The 12931-nt window shown below is 34.3% G+C and overlaps 1 protein-coding gene across 2 annotated transcripts; it reads left to right on the top strand.

Annotated features, from left to right (window-relative positions):
• Positions 1-894: 894 nt before the first annotated feature.
• Positions 895-2694, top strand: LOC107908911 (uncharacterized). 2 transcript variants are annotated; one of them, XM_016836216.2, is made up of 2 exons: positions 895-2143; positions 2355-2694. In XM_016836216.2, exon 1 carries the CDS (start codon positions 1110-1112, stop codon positions 2133-2135), a length of 1026 nt encoding a protein of 341 aa, XP_016691705.2. In that variant the 5' UTR covers positions 895-1109; the 3' UTR covers positions 2136-2143; positions 2355-2694. The 2 variants fall into 2 exon arrangements, with proteins under 2 accessions (XP_016691705.2, XP_016691697.2); XM_016836208.2 differs by having other exon boundaries at positions 898-2143; positions 2309-2694.
• Positions 2695-12931: the final 10237 nt, after the last annotated feature.

Here is a 12931-nt window from a genome sequence, read left to right as displayed (position 1 = left end):
ACAAAAAAAAATTAACAACTTAGTGTTTTTGGTTAGATAGTTAAATATTAATGCTTTTGTCATAGAGTCTCGGGTTCGATTCCTTTCTTACTCGCATTTATATTTTTTAATTTCATATTGTTTCAAGTTTTTTATATTTTTAATTAATATTTTTAATACATTAGCTCTTTTTGTTAGATGATTAAATAATTAGATAATTGTGATTTCATCCTTAAGTTTATTTCCTCTTACAAACATTTTAATATGTATTTTTTATTTCATGTTGTTTAAAGCTTTTGTTTTATTTTTTAATTAATGTTTATAATTAATAAATATATTGTTTTCAAGTTTTTTAATTAATAACTATTTTATTTATTAAATCAAATAATAAATATGTAGTTGTTTTTTTTAAAATCAATTAATTCTTTTGATATATTTTTCTTTATATACTATATTTATATGTCAAATATTTATTTTCTTTACCTATATTGTGGGTACAGTGTTTAATACTATGGATTGAAAAATAAATATTACACGTAAAAAATATATATTTACTACAAATAATGATATTTGCAATAATTATTTGATGTTATAAATAAAAGAGTTATTAATTAAAAATAAAAAAAACTTGAAAACAATATAATTTTTAATTATAAACATTAATTAAAAAAAAGCTTGAAACAACATAAAAAATACATATTAAAATGTTTATAAAAGAAATTGAACTTGGTAGTCCTCAACAATTAGCTTATAATTATCAAGCCATTTAATCAGAAGAGCTAATATATTACAAATATTAATTAAAGATAAAAAACTTGAAATAAAATGATACAAAAAATATAAATATGAGTAAGAAAGGAATTGATCTTAAGACTGAAAAACAAAAACAATAATATTTAACCATCTAAGTAAAGGAGATAAATTATTAATTTTTATTGAAAACGCATTCACCCCTGCGAATACAGGGAAACAATTCTAGTTAAAAATATAAAACTAGCAGGGCAACATATTGTGGGAACTGAGGATGCAGTCTGAGCAGAAAAGCAAAAGAAGATCGTAAAAGATAAGAGCTAACCCCCCCACAACCCCCCGGTCCAGAAGGGTAGGGAGGATAGATATTGCACAGAGTAATGATGTCCCAAGGCCAAGGCCTAAGGTTAATTTCCTACCAAAGTCGACCCAACGTCTCACACCCATTTCTATTAACTGCCCACACTCTCCAACCTTCCCGGTCATGGAACCATTTCTCTTTCAAAACACCTGGAATGCCAAAACCATTCCATCTCCAACTCCCACTCCCTCTACCGTCCCACAACTCCCACCAAACCCAAACAGGGACCCAAGACGACGGCATCCCCATCGACGACGTCAAAGTCATCGCCAAATTCAAAACCAGGTATAACTATATCCGCGTTCTCCAAGTTTCTCGAAGGGCCGACCACCCTTTCGCCGGCTCTAGGCTCCTCCTCCTTGATTCCCCTGGAAACATCCACAGCATTTCTTTCCTCTTCAAATCACTCACCAACACTTATTTCGACGTTTTCGCCACTCTGCCTCCCATTTTACCCCCTGGAGCCGTTGGCATTCTCGGCTTCGGGGCGGGCTCCACGGCTCGCCTGATGCTTGAATTATACCCAGATTTGATAATCCACGGATGGGAACTTGACCCATCTGTGGTTGCAGTTGGAAGAGAATATTTTGGCCTTGAAAAGCTTGAAAAACAATACCCAAATAGACTTTTCATTTCCATTGGAAACGGATTGAAAGCTAGCATTAGAAACGGGTTTGCAGGTATTTTAGTGGATTTATTCAGTAAAGGTAGTTTGATACCAGAGCTTCAGGAACCAAGCACGTGGCACAAGTTAAGGAAGAGCCTGAGAAAAGGCGGGAGAATCATGGTGAATGTAGGGGGTAGTTGCGTGGAGGCTGAGGATGAAGGCAGAAATGGGAAGATGGTGATGGAAGAGACATTGAAGGCCATGCATAGGGTTTTTGGCGACAAGCTTTTTGTATTGAATCTTCGGAACCGAAAGGATGATGATAGTTCCCTCGCTTTAACTGGCGAATTGGCGGTGCCGGATCGTGATGCCTGGAAGAAGGCGCTTCCGCATTCTTTAAAGGGTTACATTGATATGTGGGCTCCATATCAGGGCTGATTCTTGATGTGAGTATGCATTCCGTGTCCGTGAACATGAATGCCCATTTTCTGTTTGTGTTAATGCCTAACTCATTTTTATGGTGTATTGTTTTATGACACCACTCTAGTTGCTTCTTATGGACGTTCAAGGTTATTCGTCAACTAATAATGGTTTTTCTTCAATGATGGCAGTTGGTGATCAACATTGATGTGCCGATGTTATCTTCTTGTTTCGCAGGATGTTCGAAGAAATGGGTAGAGGAATGGCCATCTTTTCTCGCTAATAATATATACACCTCCGGTTCTTCACTTGCATACAGCATTGGAAAACGCCCTGAGACCATCCTAATGCTTGGAGTTTCAGTTCTATCTCTTTTTGAATATCTCTACAAGTCCATCAACCTTCACACCTCAACAATATTCTATTCTATTCCATGTATGTATGGTCGATGAACATACATTGTTTTTTCACAAATGAAACAAAAGATTTGAGTAAGTCCTGAAATTATTGAAGATCTTTTCAACCCATTGTAGTGTTTTGGAATACTTCTCTAAATCAACTTCTCATATTTTCTTAACGGTGTTTTAGCTGCTCGAATTTCAAATGAGCGGACATACTTTGTTGTTCTAGGGAAAGGAAGCCTCTTGTTTGCCGAGGCAATAGGAAGGAAGTTCATTGTAGCTTTAAAACTCCGAAGGTATAGTAATTTTGCCATGTATTTGGTAAAATAAATTAAGCATTGACATGAACCAGTGTGAACACATTACATGCTATCGACTGATTTACTGGGTGAAATGAAACTAACATCCGATGATAAGTAAAGGGTTAATGTGATAATTAGATTCACTTTAATATTTGTACTTTTTTTTTATTTTGTATCTATATTTGGTAGCATATTTTTATTTTGGCCCGTAAATTTGGATTTTGTAAAAAAATAATGATGTGTCCAATTTCAACTTAATTTTCATGTTTAGGGTAAAAAAATACATTAATCCAAAAATAAATACTGAATAAAAATGCATCCACAGAAATAGGCATAATGCTTAGTTTAGCCCCCGAATTATATTGTTTTCCAACATTGGTGCCAAACTTTTTTGCCCCACTTTAGAACTTAAACTGTCATTTTTGTTATTCAATTTAATCCAAATTTTGCATTGACTAAAAAAAACTATTGAATGTGGTCAGCGGATATTAGCACTAAGTTTTAGGAGTCTAATTAGAATTTTTAAAAACTGAGAATTTTAGTGATAATTTTTAAAAATTTTGATAGATCTAATTAAAACTTTCAAAAATTTTAGAGGTATTACGAAAATTAAAAAAAACATTAATTGAAACATTTAAAATTTTTGGAAGGATTTAATTAAAAATTGTAATTTTAAGGGTATAATTAAAAACTCTGGAGGCCAGGCACTAGGCCCTAATGAGAATCTACCTCTGCATCAAAATGTATCACTTAAGACTTTTGCTTCTAAAAACTTTTGGTCATTTAGAAAAGCGACATTTGGAGCTCATGTTTATTGAAATAAAAATAAATGAATTTTTTAAAAAATTTTAAATAAAGTTAAATATGTTAGAAAATATACCATTCACTTTAACCATTGTGGAACGTGGAACGTGGAATGTCCATTTGAATTTTAATATTTTAAAAATTTTAAGAACTTTTATAAAAGTTATACATATTTTTAATTTATTAAAATTATTACATTTGTCTAGAAATTTCTTTTCAACTTCATCAATTTGTAGAATCTATTTTTTTAGTTAAAACTGTTTCATTTGTTTTAGAATTTTTGATATATTGCTTTGAATTTTTAATTTTTTTAATATTTTGCTGTTTTGCAAAAATAAAAATAATAAAAATTATTAAAAAATTTCTAGATTATGTATTTTTGAAATATTGAGGGTTTTTTTTGTAACTTTTAAAACATAACTAAAATTTTCCAATTTTTTGAATTTTTATATATTATTTTGAGTATTTAGAATTTACATTTATATATTTTAGAAAATATTAGATTATTCTAAATTTCAAAATAAAATTTTCAAGTTTTTCAATTTGAATTATTTATATAAAATTTTTAATTTTTTTAAAATAATATAATATACAATATTAAAAATAATACAAATGGTTCAAAATAACTTGCAATTCAGGGGCAATATAATGGAAGACCCAAATCAACACTTAAAGCGAATCCTTCAATTATGTGATACTTTTAAGTATAACGGGGTCATTGATGACGTTATTCGTCTTCTGTTGTTCCCCTTTTCATTATGCGACAACGCATACGAATGACTTGATTCGCAAGAGCCTAGTTCCATCACTACATGGGACAAATTATTAGGAAAGTTCTTACATAAAAATTTCCCCATAAGTAGAACCATTCAATTAAGACGTGACATTGCCAATTTCAAGCAAATCGAGGGCGAGAACCTATACGAAGCGTGGGAATGTTTTAAGTTGTTATTAAGGAAGTGCCCCTATCACGGAATACTAGAGGGGCTGCAACTGTACATATTTTATAATGGCTAGATGGTAGCTTGAGAGTCGGATTAAATGGCGCATCAGACGGGGCCTTCATGAGCAACACCTATGAGCAAGCTTGTCAATTAATTGAGGGCATGGCCATGAACTCGTATATGTGGCCCAACAAGCGATTCTCATATAATCCAAAGTCATCGACGGCTAAAGCGGTCAAAGAGGACGATAAATATCAAGAAAAATTGGAAAAGCTATATCGCTTGGAGACCATTATTAAGTCGTCAATGAACGATGTTGCTCGAAGCTATGTGTTGTAGTCAATTACTTGGGCAATAGGGGCAAAAATCCCTACTCGAACACTTATAACTTCAATTAGAAGGACCATCCCAATCTGAAGTGGGGAAGCAACCAATGTGGTAGAAACCCAAGTCAGAACCTACTAAATCTTCCGTATCAACCTTCACATATTCAAAGATCTCAAGAAAGATCCATGGGAAATGATCACGTTGGTTTTGGTTTAAGACTGGATCAAATCGAAAGAGAAATGCAGTTAATAAGATCTAGCATTCAACAAGTGAAATATAAATGTGCACAAACTCGCAGGGAAGGGAAAGAGAATGTAAAAGCCATTGCGCTCTACTTGGGAAATGTACTGAGTAGCCTAGACAACTTACCTCAAGAGGGGATCAAATAGGATACCGAAGATCTTCAAAAGGACCCCCAACAAGTTGAGAATGAACCAGGACCAGAGGAAGTAGCCAAGCCGAAGGAAGAGCCAATCAAGGAATCTACACTAACAAGGGTACCATCCCCTTCATGTTTAGAAGAAAAACAAAGATGGGATGAGGCAAAATTTGTAAGTTTATTAAACTTATTTAACTATATGAACATTAACTTGCCCCTAATTGATTTGATTGAAAAAGTTCCTAAATATGCCAAGTATTTAAAAAAATTATGTCTAGGCGTAGGAAAATAAAAATTGGAGAGCAAGTCAACTTAAGTGCCACTTGTAGTGCAATTATATCCAAACAGATGCCTTAAAAGTAAAAGACCCTAGGAGTTTTACAATACAAATTGAGATAGGGGACATTCATTTTATTAAGGGTGAGTTTGGATGGGCGGTGCGTTTACCTACAGTTAGTGTAAAAACAGCGGTGGTGGTGAAATTAGATACTGTAGCGATACTGTAGCATGAGATAAAAAGTAAGCTAAACGCATCGCACGGCACCCAATCGCCCATCCAAACCCACCCTAAGACTTTATGTGATTTAGGAGCCAGTATCAATTTGATTCATTTGTTTATATACAAAAAACTTGGGTTAGAGGAGCTTAAGAATACACAAATTACACTAGAATTAGTTGACATGTCTTCAGTACAATCGAAAGGGGTACTCTAAGATGTGTTTTGTTAAGGTGCGGAATTTTATCATCCCGGTCGAGTTTGTAATTTTAGATTTTAAAGAAGACAGTGAAATACCCATTTTGCTGGGTAGACCATTTTTAGCAACATCGAGATCCACTATTAACCTAGGAAAGAATGGATTAACGATGAGATAAATGGTGAGACCAAAATTTTCAAATGTGGTCACCAACAGAATAAGGTGAACAAGGAAAAATTAGGGAAGCAATGTTTTGAGATATCTATAAGAATCCCTAATTACCTTGAGCCAGAAAAGGTGTTTTTTGTGATTAGTGCAGGTTGAAAGAGCAAATTCAAAGAGCGAGAGAAACGAAGAAAGGTGGAGTGGCACGATGGATGCTGGATGAACATTGATAGAAACGAAACTGGCAAAGCATTTATATGTGCTGTAACAGAGCTAACAAATGAATCTAGTAGGAAAACCTAACCTCTTTAAACTGAACTAAAAATTTTGTTATATTAGTGTATATTATGTTAACAAGTAGCATAAAATTTATTTTTGCTTAAAATGATCAAAATTTTTTACTGAACACTTTAAAAAATGAGAAAAGGGGTTGAAACATAGTCGATGTTGCAACACAAAATCTCTTTGTTGAGACACCACCCACAGACTCAAGAAATCGAGAAATCTGTCTCGAAGTTGTGACACAACACCTATGTGTCACAACACAACATCCAATATACTCACAGAGTAAAAAATTTCAAGGTGTGTCGCGACATCGAACCCTCATGTCGTGAAATCGATATGGGTGTTGCAACACAGAACCTCTATGTCACGACATCGCTACAATATTTTGCAAGGTCGACCTGACCCATTACACAACCTACTAATTTTAACTTTTTTAACATGATTTCAAGCTTAAAAACATAAAAAATTTTAACCTAAATTCATTCCTACTTAGTTTTAAACCCTTAACAACATCTAAACCCTTTCAAAACCTCTCAAATTTCTTAAACTCTAAAACCCTTTTTCTACTCAAATTCCTATTCTTGCAATCTCTTTTTTTCTTTATATATTCCAAGTGGTGCAGGAACAGAAGTGAAACGTAAAAGAGTTACATCAACACAATCTCCACAAAGAATTAAAAGTAAAAGAAACTGAGGTTAAGGGTTTTTATCTTGTTTTACTGTTTCATTGATTATTGTTTGAAGTTTGTTACTATTCTAGATTTAAACATATCAAATATGCCTCCAAGAAAATCTATGAATACAAATGAACTTGAACTATCGACAAGTACAATCCCCTCTAATTTTCCAAAATCGAACGTCAAAATTTTTTCTTAAATTTTCAAGGAAAAACATTTATTGAAGAATGAGGGTTTGAAACGTTAATGGTTTTATGTCAGGAGATTAGGCTTTTGGCTCGATATCATAGATGGGAACGTCTTTGTGCTATCCCCAAAGACTCTGCTATGGTCCAATAATTTAAGAATTTTAGGCATCTTTAAAGTACCAAGAGTCTAAAAGACCAGATGGTGCCACATGGGAAACAATTTCAGTACAGAGGAAGGATGTACAAGTCATCCCTCGAGTTAACTGTGATTTTTATAACACTTCATATTATGAAAATGATTTTGTAGAAGAAATTGGTTTAAAATATTTTAGTGACATAAATATGGATAACATTATAAATTACATAACAGAGGGTAGGGGTGAATGGAAATGTCTCCCCGATTATGAAGTACCCACGTCCTTTACTCAGGCAATCATGTTCTCAGTGGCCAAAATGTGGATCCAATTTTTATTCACCTGAATCGCTCCGACAGTAAATGTCTCTAATGTCAATACTTTTTGAGCAGTTTTGTAGAGAAAACAAGTATGCATCGGGACATGGATATACCATCACATGAAACAGCGCATTAGCGACTAAAAAGTTAGGGTTTTCTTTCCTCACTTAGGAACAACATTGTGCAAGAGAGCTGATGTACAAATTACGACTATCGAGAAATCTATAAAGCCGTCCAAAAGTATTATAGGAGGTACACTCTACATACAGTACACGGAGCTTCGTACAAAACAAATAAAGGATTAGAACAAATGCCAAAAAGAGAAGACAGATACTCTGGCTTCATCTAAAAGGAAAGCAAAATCGACAACTTGACAAGAAATTGGTGAAAGCAACAATATAAAACTAGATTGGATGATAAAATGGATGCAAGAGATGGGCTCGATTTTCCATGACTTTGTACGAAAAAATAATATTAGAGTACCAAATTATTCATTGGATCTGTCTGGTTCAATGCATTCTAAGCATGAAGAAGAGGAGCAAGAGAGCGAGGAACAAAAAGATAGCGAGAACGAGGAAGAAGAATAAGAAGGTAATGAGATGGACTTTTAGGAGGAGGATGAAGATTGAATTGAAATTTTAAGTTTTTTAAGAATTGTATTAATTTTTGGATAATTTTCATGTTTTTTCATTTTAAAAGTAGGATTAACAGTAGGTGTTTATTTGTTTTATTTTTTGTTTCAAGTTTTCTATGTAGGAACCCCATATGAAAGAAGCACGAAAAATTTGAGCTTTCAACGAAAAAAGGAAGGGAGCACCCACCATTAGTCTATAGGAATGTCATGATCAATTAGGTAACTTCTTTCCCTATCTTTTCAAGGCTGCACATTAGGGACAATATGCTATCTAACGTGTGGGGGGAGTAACATAGGATTCTTTTTAATTTTTATTGTCAAATGTGTGCTTGAGCTTGTAGAAATACAAGTGATTGGTTAGGAGTATGTATATAGGTTGATTGTATTTAGTATAAATTTGACCTTTTGGTGGATTCTCTTATTATCATGTTTACTTGCATTCATAGATGCACCACGATCATCCTTTCATACTACTCGCCATACGAGTTATACAGTAATTTCCATTTTTGTGCCCTGGTGGGTTTTCCTTGTTTACCATTCTAGCGGACTTCCACTTGGCCTTAATGTGTACCTATCCATCATTGGGTCATGCCATGGCCATCCATGGACTTTTGATTCTGAAGAATCAATAAACCCCTTTCGAGATGCTATCCTATAGGAACTGTATATTTTTTGCAACGTGTCGCTCCAAAGGACTTATAAACCTTTTACACGGTGTCGCCTTGAAGGACTTATATACAGTTTACATGGTGTTACCCCGAATGACCTATATACCATTTACATGATGTCACCCTGAAGGACCAGTTGATAACCGTCATCACATGTCGCTCTATAGAGTCAATAGACCGTTGTCACGGTGTCGTCCTATAGAGCCAGTAGATAACCATTCCACGATGCTGCCTAACTCCTTTGGATCCCATAAAAATCTGCCCAATCTTCCATTACTCTAATTTTCCTAACTCCATCCACCCCGTCTAGGCAACCCTATCTATACTCCATACATCACAAACATGCATTGCAAGCATGACATTTCAAATACTAAGAAAACCTTAGTTAAATATGATCATGGTAGTATGCATGTTTTTCCAAGTAAAAGATTCCGAAAGGACATTAAATTGGTTTCAAGCTGATGAAAGTTCGAGTTGCCATGGCATATTTTCTGGAACATTATTAAGCATGATGAAAATGAATTAAGTTGAATGATGTGATTGTTCTATCCTATTTATGTTATTGATTGTTGAAGTTTGTGAATTTGTTGCTGAACCCATCTTATTCTATTGCATACATTGCATTTAGATTAATTTGCATTAGGGATCACTTTGCATTTAGTTTATTTAATTTAATTTAACAACCAATCACTTCAAAAATATTGTGTTTTCTTACCAAATTGCTAGTATTAATTTTACAATCGATTGATTAACATATACAGCCCCTGTAGAGACGATAACTCTTTTACTTACTTATTACTTGAAGTGATTGTGTACACTTGCACAAACCACGCGTTACGGTAACCGGTTTGACTTTGTGCCTGAATTCCCAAATTTTATCTTCGATCATTGGGCTCCAAATTTGAATACTAGGCGTAATGATTTCACCATTCCGGAAAGAGCAACAAGGCACAAAGATGGTCACGAAGAAGTGGAAACAATACCAAAAAGCGAGGATGCTACTAAATAAATAAGGGTTTTTCTTTATTATTTTAGGATATTTTATATTTAATTATTAAGACTCTTTACCTAGTTCAATCGCTTGAAACACAAAAAAATATATACTTTTTCATGCCTTTTTTAACCCAAATTCATGCAGTTTCGGTGTAATTCTTATCGAAAAATATAATATAATTATAAAATAATTAAATTTTACTTAAATTATTAAAATATTTAATTTTAATTAATTTTATAATAAATTTTCATAAATTTTTATTTAATTTCGACAAATTTGCACAAAGGGTGAAAATTGGCTTGACAGACACTATTAGAAGCGCAAAACTAGAAAGCGATTTTTGAAGCATCGAGGCGAGTTAATTTCTCAACCTAAGAAGGTCCAATTGATGAGTATTAATACATAATATAATTAATTTTAATTTTAATCTAATTTATTTTGGGTTAAATAATTATTATAAATTAAATTTTGAAAAGAGGTCCAATTGTGCTAAACCGAGCACATGGGCTGCCCAAAACTGCTCAACATGCTAAACCAATCAGCTTGAATTAGCTTATCATTTAACTTGCAAATAAACCCTTGAAGTTTTCGTGAAATTGCATTCAAACCCTTCCAGTTATGAAGCTTTTGTAGATTTGCCCCTAACTAAATTTAGCAAGTTTCAAACATTCAAACTTGCCACATGTGTGGCCGGCCAAGGGGGTTTATGGCTGCTGATTTTTTTCTATTTTTAGCAGACAATCCCACCCATAAATGCCCCCATTTTCCACTCATTTCAACACGTCTCTCACACCTTTCATTCCACACATCTCTTTTATTTTCTCTCTTCCAAACCTTCCTTTGCTTTTCATTTTTCCCATCGATTCCCTTGCCGATTTCCCACTTGGATCAATCACCATTGGTAGCATCATTAAAGTGCTTGCAGAAGCCTCGGTTCAACAAGAACGAGCGAAGAAGGAGGAGCAGAGCAAACTAGTCAGACTTCAGAGAAACACAGGATTTGAGTCTAGTTTCCTATCCTTTAAATTTTATTGTTGTTTTTATGAACATGTCTATGAATATTTTTTATGTTGTTATTTTAAATTTAATTAACATGACTTAAATTTAATTCGTGTTTGAGACAGCCCAAAATTGACCCTAGTCAGGAAGTGGTTTCGGGACCACAAAACCGAGTCATAAAAATAATTGGTTTCCATATTCTATGCTTATTATGTGTGTACATGAGTATGTGGAAGTTTCATTCTCCAATTTTGCCAATTGCATGAGAAATTATTAAATAGGGATTGATATGAGACATGGTGAAAATATGATAGGCTAATTTAAAATGGTCTATTAATGCATGTTGTGAAAATGATGGGTTTGCATGTCAAATTACCCAAAATTTGAGCTAGTGGTTGGCCATGCTATGGGTGGAAACATGTTGGGAACATGTTGGCCTAGTGAGGTATGTAGGAAAAAAATAAAATAAGGGGCATGGGCATAAAATAATGAAAAGGATTATGATGAATACAAAAAAAAATGTGTGTAGTTGTTTTCCCCCCCCCCATTGCCGTGAGCTAAAGAAAAGAAAGGAGAAAGTTTTTGTTCATCCTTTCTCATCTTCATTTAGCCGAAACTAGAAAGAAAAAAACAAAGAAAAAAAAATGCTCATCCTTTGGTTCATCCTTGGCCAAAAATTTTAAGGAGGAAGGAAGAAGAAAGGTTGAAGAGGTTCGGCCATGCATGTAGCTAGGCTAAGGTATGTTTGATGATGTTCCATGAGATGCATGCATGTTTTAGTTGTTAGCTTGAGTTCTACCTAGCCCATGGTCTAAATCTTGCTATGTGATGGAAATGACACTCGGCCATGGATGCATCATTCTTGGTTGATGTTTGATGTTGTGGTGATGAGGCATGAGGATGAGTTAAGATTCGGCCTAGGTGGAGTTTGTGTTAATGCCATTGCATGCTAAATATGAAGCTTGTTAATGATGCATGTGATGGTGGCTTGATGATTCTTGAACCTCCTTTTTAGCATTTTTGAGTGAGTACATATGTGCATTGGTTGCTAAATGGAGAAGAATCGGCTAGCAAGTTGTGTGCTAAGGCCGAATATAACTTTTGCATGTTATTGAGCAATGCATGTGTTAAATTGATGGAAAGGGAGAGGATGCTTTACTAGTGTGTATATGTGTGTATTAGCCAAGTTTTGAACTTGAAACAAAAGGGTGTTTAGTCAATACAAGTGACCATACTTGTAGAATGTATTAAGTGTTGAAATCGGCCCCAAAATAGACATGCATATTCGGCCAAGGGGGAAAAATTAGCTAAAATGTTGAGTTTGATCCATGATTCCGTACATATGTGACTTTAATGTCTAATGTATAAATATGGGCTAAGTGCCTTGTGTTCCTCTTTTCGATGCTCAAATGATTAAATCAATTTATTTGTTTAATTAAGCTCAAGAGCAAAGGGGAACTAAATCCGATAAAGGGAAGGAAAAAGTGGTCGAATAGCTATCGGAATCGTTCGACAACACCCGAGGTAAGTTCTTGAGTAAGAGAGCTTAAATTAAGATTTGATTAGATCATGTTTTAAGCAAATTAAAATCATGCTCTTTGTGTGGCTATTGAGCCGAATTTGCAAGAATGATAAATGTCTTGTGTTTGAGTTTTGCTAACGAAAATGAAATACGAATGGGCCATGATTTATTGTTAAATGTGCATGGTTATTTGAATGATGTCCAGGCTAAGTCCCGAAGGCTTGTGCTAAGTGACAACATCCGGACTAAGATCCGAAGGCATTTGTGCGAGATACTAATTCCGGGCTAAGCCCGAAGGCATTTGTGCGAGATACTAATTCCGGGCTAAGCCCGAAGGCATTTGTTCGAGTTACTAAATCCGGGTTAAGTCCCGAAGG

This window comes from Gossypium hirsutum, chromosome D08 (genome assembly GCF_007990345.1).
Source record: "Gossypium hirsutum isolate 1008001.06 chromosome D08, Gossypium_hirsutum_v2.1, whole genome shotgun sequence".
Taxonomy (NCBI): domain Eukaryota; kingdom Viridiplantae; phylum Streptophyta; class Magnoliopsida; order Malvales; family Malvaceae; genus Gossypium; species Gossypium hirsutum.
The sequence above is the reverse complement of the archived record's forward strand: the minus strand, read 5'-3'. Positions and strand labels throughout refer to the sequence as shown.

Bases quoted from the DNA above. Each gene is read 5' to 3' on its own strand.
- LOC107908911 (XM_016836216.2), top strand. From the start codon at position 1,110: ATGATGTCCCAAGGCCAAGGCCTAAGGTTAATTTCCTACCAAAGTCGA.